Below are 7,500 nucleotides of genomic sequence, written 5' to 3'. Positions count from 1 at the left end.
TTGCTGGTCCGAATCCCGAAAAGGGGGAGGACAAAAGGCCTGAAGCACAACGGGCCGTGGTGGTACAGAGGGAACCTTCGGTACGTACCCTGGTCTAGGGTACAGAAAAACTTTGGCCATGCCAGGGGCAAAGTCCAAATGTGAAGGGGCCACAGAAAGGGCCTGAAGATCTCCTACTCTCTTTAGCGAAGATAAAGCTAAAAGAAGAACTGTCTTAATTGACAATAAATGGTCAGAGGACTCTTCGATAGGCTCAAAGGGGGGCCCACAAAGAGCCTCTAGCACCACGGCGAGGTCCCAAGTAGGGACCCGAGGTTGTACAGGAGGCCTCAGCCTCAGCGCACCGCGGAGGAAACGTACGACAAGGGGATCCTTGCCCACTGAAGTGCCACCGAGAGGGGCGTGGTAGGCCGCAATAGCCGCCACGTAAACCTTTAGGGTGGAGTGGGCTAATCCTGTGGAGAACCGATCCTGCAAAAATTCCAGCACTGTACCGACTGGGCAGTTAACTGGGTCTTGCTGGTGGTCTCCACACCATGAAGTGAAAAGTTTCCACTTCAGGGCGTACAATTTCCTCGTGGAGGGAGCTCTGGATTGGAGGATGGTCTCAACAACCTCAGTTGAGAGACCGGAAGCTATGAGGCGTGCCCCCTCAGGGGCCACACCCATAACTTCCACAACTCCGGGCGAGGGTGGAAGATGGTGCCTCCCGCTTGCGAGAGGAGATCCCTCCTGACGGGAATCTCCCATGGAGAGCCGTCGAGGAGGGAAATTAGGTCCGAGAACCATGCTCGGGCCGGCCAGTACGGGGCTACTAATAGAAGACGGACCCCGTCCCGGCGCACCCTCTCCAGAACTCCTGGGAGCAGAGCGATCGGGGAAAAGCGTACAGACGAAGCCTCGGCCACGTCTGTACCATGGCATCCAGCCCCAGTGGAGCTGGATGAGACAGAGAGAACCAGTGGGGACATTGCGCATTCTGCTGAGTCGCGAAGAGGTCCACCTGAGCCTGGCCAAAAACTCTCCAAATCTGCTTCACCACCTCGGGGTGAAGCATCCATTCCCGGGCCTCGGCCCCTGCCTCGACAGGATGTCTGCTCCCGTATTGAGATGCCCAGGAATGTAAACTGCTTTCAGTGAGAGGAGTTTGTCCTGGGACCACACAAGGATCTGGTGCGCCAGCTTGTACAAGGGGCGCGAACGCAGACCTCCCTGGTGGTTGATATAATAGACCACCGCTATGTTGTCGGTGCGCACCAACACATGGCGGCCTATTAGGTCTGGGAGAAAGTGTTTCAGAGCTCGAAACACGGCCAGCATCTCCAGGCAGTTGATGTGCCAGGAGAGATGCCGACCGCTCCACAGACCGCGGGCTGGTGGCCACTCATGACCGCACCCCAACCGGTGAGAGATGCATCCGTCGCTAGCGTTACGCGGCGACCAGGAGCTCCTAACACCGGGCCCTGAGACAGGAACCAAGGTTTCTTCCACATATCTAAAGCACGTAGGGCTCGCCGCGTGACTTTGATCATGCGGAACGGGTTTCCCCTCGGGAGAACCCCTTGGTCCTGAGCCACCACTGTAGGGGTCTCATGTACAGCAGGCCAAAAGGTATCACGTTGGACGCAGCTGCCATCAGACCCAGCAGTCGCTGGAACTGCTTTACAGTGAGTGACCGGCCTTCTTTCACTCTCTTGACTGTCGTGAGGATCGACTCGATCCGAGCAGGTGACAAACGTGCCTGCATCGTGGTCGAATCCCACACCACGCCCAGATAAGTGGTCCTCTGTAATGGAGACAGCACACTTTTCTTGGCGTTCAGTCTCAACCCCAGCTCTTTCATATGGGCGAGAACAACATCTCGATGTTGAACCGCCATGTGCTCTGATTGAGCCATAATCAACCAATCGTCGATGTAATTGAGTATGCGGATGCCCCGGAGTCGCAGCGGAGCCAGAGCAGCATCCACACACTTCGTAAAAGTGCGGGGGGAGAGTGCTAGGCCGAACGGAAGAACCCGATATTGGTATGCTTCGCCCCTGAAAGCAAACCTTAGGAACTTCCTGTGTTGAGGAAGGATGGAGACATGAAAATAAGCGTCTTTCAGATCTATTGTCACAAACCAGTCCTCGGACCTGATTTGTGACACAACTTGACTGACTGTCAACATTTTGAACTTCAGCCGCATGACTGAGCGGTTCAAATGTCTTAGATCTAAAATAGGACGCAGACCCCCATCCTTCTTCGGAACGATGAAGTATCGGCTGTAGAACCCGGATTCTCTGTCCTGAGGAGGAACCACCTCGATGGCCTCCTTCCTGAGGAGAGATACTACTTCTTGTTCCATTACCAGACCCTGCTCGGGGCCCACCACAGTAGGGAAGACCCCGTTGAAAGGAGGAGGCGGAGCACCGAACTGAATGCGATAACCCCGCTCTACAGTATGCAGGACCCATGCAGATACATTTGGCAGTAGTTTCCACGCTGCCAGATAATCTACTAAGGGAACCAGCCTCTCGAGACTGGTCTCTGGATGTTTCTGAACTGCTAGATCGGTGCCCTGTAGCGGCGCACCGGCAGGAACTAACCGAACTAACTGTTCTAGAGACCCCCGCAGGGGTGGCGAGCCCCCAGCTCCGCTACGTTGCCGGGCGGAAGAGACTGGGGGAGCTCGTCGGAGACATTGGTCTCCTGAGGGCACTGAGGAGAGACGGACACCGTGGAATGCGGTGCTACCCGCCTCTCCCCAGCAGGGGCTGCCCTCAGCGGTCCTGCACGAATGTCAGGACCGCTTCGCCGAGGACCTCTTCGCCTGAAGCACAACCCTCAGGTCGGGCTTCGGCTTAGAAGTCCCGGCTTAGAGCGTCGCTGATCTCGGTCCCGCTGCGGAGGAGCACGAGAGGCGACGCTCTGCTTCTGACTCGCCCTGTGCGAGGAGCTGGCACTCGGCTGGGGCTGCTCCCGCCCAGCAACCCCAAGAGCTAGAACGCGACGAGGGAGGAACCGCTGAAACGCCTCCGCTTGTTTACGGGCCTCCTGGTATCTGTCGACGACGGAATTGACGGCGTCGCCGAACAGGCCAGAAGGCGCAAGCGGGCGTCTAGAAGGAAGACCCTGTCCTTCTCCTTCATGTCAGACAGGGTCAACCATAGATGTCTCTCCGCCGCCACCATAGCTGCCATGGACCTGCCGATGGCACGGGCGGTCTCTTTGGTGGCGCGGAGAGACAAGTCAGCGGCTCTCCTTAGCTCAGAGATGTTATCCTTGCTAATTTCGTCGCACTCATCTAGCTCTTTTAGCAGATCAGCCTGGTATGCCTGCAACACCGCCATGGTGTGCAGACAAGAACCAGCCTGACCTGCTGCCGAGTACCCCTTACCCACTAGCACTGATGTTGTACGCAGCGGCTTAGTGGGTAAGACCGGAGCCTTTAGAGACGAAGACGCCTCGGGAGACAGATAGCTTGCAAGCGTCTGTTCTACCCGAGGGATCGCTCTATAACCGCGCTCTGTTGTCCCCGCCACACTCCCATAGTAATCAGAGGCGGGGACAAAGAGACGGGCCGAGAATGGTTTAACCCACGATCTCGACACCTCGGTGTGGAGATCGGGGAAAAACGGCAGGCTCCGGTGTGAAGGAGGCGGCCGATTACGCAGGAAGCGTTCATCTAACTTACTTCGCTGCGGTTCGGCTTGTTTCTCGGCGGGCCAATCGATATTTAATTTAGCTACCGCACGAGTAACCACCTCCAAAAGCTCCTCGTATTGGGGCGAGTGTGGGGCCACCGCAACGCTTTCATGTTCAACCTCCTCAGAGGAAGAAATGAGAAGCGTTGAGGCTGTTCCCTGGGTGGAAGGAACCGCAGAACGGGCTTCCGATCCCTGAGAACGGGCCCCGGATCTACTAGGTGAGGAGGGAGATAGGGGTTCACCCGTCTCCATTCCCTCTAGTAGATCCAGCTGCGAACCCCACGAGTGCAGCTGCCGCTCCGCCTCGGCGGAAGCGGGGCCAGACCCGCGAGGAACGCTGGTGAAGGCTCCCTCCGCAAAGAGAGCCTTCCGGGAGCGGAGAGCACGCAGGGGAAGCCGCTCGCAATGCGGGCAGTCGGCCCCCTCGAGAGCCGACTCTGCGTGATCCGCTCCCAAGCAAACCACGCACAAGCTGTGTGTATCCCCGCTCGGAATAAAACGCGCGAGCAGGGAGGAACACACGGCTTGTAACTTGGATTGCTCTTATGTTTTATTTTCCTACACACTTTGGACATCGTGTCTCAAATAAAAAAGTGGTACACTGGCACCAAAAACAGACACGTGAAAACACACACCATACACAGAGCGCTTCGCTGAATAAATGAAGCTGAATGCCGGCTCCGGCGCACGTGCTTTTAAGCTTCCTGGTCCGTGACGTCACCCGCCTATGACGTCTCGCTTCTCTATTGGACTGATTACACATGTGATTCAGAGCGTGCTCACGCTGGAGGCGTTCCCCAAGCGTTTGACGCAGCTCGAGAACCACTACACACAGACATCTGCAAGACATGGGTTTTAGCTGTCACATTCCTTGTGTCAAACCACTCTTGAACAACAGACAGCGTCAGAAGCGTCTCGCCTGGATTAAAAACCGCTAAAAGGACTGGACTGCTGCTGAGTGGTCCAAAGTTATGTTCTCTGATGAAAGTAAATTTTGCATCTCCTTTGGAAATCAGGGTCCCGGAGTCTGGAGGAAGAGAGGAGAGGCACAGAATCCACGTTGCTTGAGGTCCAGTGTAAAGTTTCCACAGTCGGTGATGGTTTGGGGTGCCATGTCATCTGCTGGTGTTGGTCCACTGTGTTTTCTGAGGTCCAAGGTCAACGCAGCTGTATACCAGGACGTTTTAGAGCACTTCATGCTTCCTGCTGCTGACCAACTTTATGGAGATGCAGATTTCATTTTCCAACAGGACTCGGCACCTGCACACAGTGCCAAAGCTACCAGTACCTGGTTTAAGGACCATGGTATCCCTGTTCCTAATTGGCCAGCAAACTCGCCTGACCTGAACCCCATAGAAAATCTATGGGGTATTGTGAAGAGGAAGATGCGATATGCCAGACCCAACAATGCAGAAGAGCTGAAGGCCACTATCAGAGCAACCTGGGCTCTCATAACACCTGAGCAGTGCCACAGACGGATCGACTCCATGCCGCGCCGCATTGCTGCAGTAATTCAGGCAAAAGGAGCCCCGACTAACTATAGAATGCTGTACATGCTCATACTTTTCATGTTCATACTTTTCAGTTGGCCAAGATTTCTAAAAATCCTTTCTTTGTATTGGTCTTAAGTAATATTCTAATTTTCTGAGATACTGAATTTGGGGTTTTCATTAGTTGTCAGTTATAATCAACAAAATTAAAAGAAATAAACACTTGAAATATATCAGTCTGTGTGGAATGAATGTATACATTATACAAGTTTCACTTCTTGAATGGAATTAGTGAAATAAATCAACTTTTTGAAGATATTCTAATTATATGACCAGCACCTGTATATGTATGTACGTGTATATATATATATATATATATATACACACACACACACATACATACATACACACACACACATTTTTTAAGACACAAACAATGTAAGACACTTAGCAATGCATATACTAATTAAAAAATTAAGTTTGATATATGTACGTTAGAAAATTTACAAAATATCTTCATGGAACCGGATCTTTACTTAATATCCTAATGATTTTTGGTATAAAAGAAAAATCAATAATTTTTACCCAAACAATGTATCGTTGGCTATTGCTACAAATATACCCGTGTAATACTTAAATACTTAAAGACTGGTTTTGTGGACCAGAGTTACACACACACACACACACACATACATACATACATACATACATACATACATACATACATATATATATATATATATATATATATATATATATATATATATATATATACAAAGGTGTGTAGGTCTCTTACAGTGTTGTCTTGACTGGGCTCCACCGTTAGAAGAAGATGCTCTTTGAACCGGATACACACCGTGTCCTCTAGCGACGGCAGTTTCCCAGCTGGAAGAGAAAGCCAATCATTGGTGACAGACATCGGCAGTACGTCAAACAGGCTACAACAGGCCCGTGAGGCTCACCGGGTTCGAGTTCGGCCTGGTCCAGCAGGTACGGTGGCAGTCTGTGGGAGATGAAGTCTCGTTTCATAGCAGTGGAGCGCAACTCGTGATCGTCCTGCTCAAGACCATCGGCCAGGCGGCGCAGAAACTCACACACCCGCTTAGTAACATTGGGACCGAAACCGGGAGCCTGATATATGAGAAAACACGCATACACATGCTGTTAGTCCGTGTACAGTCTGTGTTAGTGTGCTGATGGTAAATTGCTGTGCTCACCGTTAGGAGGTTACGAGGCAGTCCGGATCGCATCTCACGGTCTCGGCTCATGCAGTCGAACACGCAGCCGGGAATCACGTCCAGCATGAAGTCGCCCCACGACCTGAAACACAAGCAGTTCACATCTGAACCCCACTGTCAGTTTGACCCACGTCGAGGTTATTTTCTGATCCCACTGACAGATATTTGTTCTTGTTTAAATTGTAAACTCATAAACTGGTTTTGTTCAGTTTCTCAGAAAACAAGACTTCACAGCTTCATGTTGCATCTCAAGGTTATGTGTCTTGATTTAAGGATGTTTAGATATTTGTACTGGGAAACAAGTCAAAAATACTGAGGAAGAGATTTTTTTTTTGTGCAGTGCGTGTAACATTTAATGCCATGAGCTTTGCTCTGATTTAAGGCTTTAATTTCTGGACAGGTGCATTAAAACTTGTTAAGACCCAGAGAAACCATTTCTCATAATGTGACTTATGCTGAGTTGTACTGAATATAATGAGGGCGAATTTGACTCGCACCATGAAGATCATACTAACAGAACACAAGGGTTAATCGAACGCTTTCACAGAGTCTGCGCGTCTGTGTGTCACACGTAACCCGAGCGCAGACACGTACGTATTTTGGTAGGTGCTGAGCGTGAGGTGAGTGGATCGCTCCACGCCGGCCGGTGTGTCCGCCTGATGGATGGTTCCTCTGGGGAAATACAGCAGGTCTCCAGGCTAGAAGAACAGCAGCAGATTCATGTATTAAAACACAAGAGACATTCACCCGTCTTCACATCTCGTCTCTTTTTCAGTCACAAACCTGCAGGATGAAGTCGTGTGTCGGGGGACCAATGCGGTCCTCGGGCTCCAGGCTGTACTCGCGGGCCAGAGGGACGGTGGGCTGATAAAGCCTCCAGTGTTTCTGTCCCTCCAGCTGAAGGATCAGCACCTAAACAGACACCAGCAAAACACACAAAGGTCAGTTGGTGCACTGGAGGGTCAGACAGGGTCACGTGACCCAGACATTAATGTTTTCTCTAGACCAGAGACGGCACAAAATCTCATCTCAACACTTCTGTCATTTCATTGGAATATCAGCACTTGTTAGATTCAGTCAAAA

The 7,500-nt window shown here is 51.5% G+C and overlaps 1 protein-coding gene across 1 annotated transcript in view; it reads right to left on the bottom strand.

Annotated features, from left to right (window-relative positions):
* Nucleotides 1–7,329, bottom strand: part of LOC127158613 (ribosomal oxygenase 2-like) — a gene marked incomplete at its 5' end in the record, with an annotated part of 11,220 nt that extends 3,891 nt beyond the window's left edge. Inside the window, 5 exons of the mRNA XM_051101679.1 lie at nucleotides 5,976–6,064; nucleotides 6,142–6,310; nucleotides 6,397–6,499; nucleotides 7,012–7,115; nucleotides 7,201–7,329. Coding sequence (XP_050957636.1) covers nucleotides 5,976–6,064; nucleotides 6,142–6,310; nucleotides 6,397–6,499; nucleotides 7,012–7,115; nucleotides 7,201–7,329 — 594 coding nt within the window. The remainder of the gene's footprint in view (nucleotides 1–5,975; nucleotides 6,065–6,141; nucleotides 6,311–6,396; nucleotides 6,500–7,011; nucleotides 7,116–7,200) is intronic.
* Nucleotides 7,330–7,500: the final 171 nt, after the last annotated feature.

The sequence above is a fragment of the Labeo rohita genome, unplaced genomic scaffold, assembly GCF_022985175.1.
Source record: "Labeo rohita strain BAU-BD-2019 unplaced genomic scaffold, IGBB_LRoh.1.0 scaffold_1601, whole genome shotgun sequence".
Classification (NCBI taxonomy): domain Eukaryota; kingdom Metazoa; phylum Chordata; class Actinopteri; order Cypriniformes; family Cyprinidae; genus Labeo; species Labeo rohita.
This window is presented reverse-complemented; position numbering and strand designations above follow the sequence as displayed.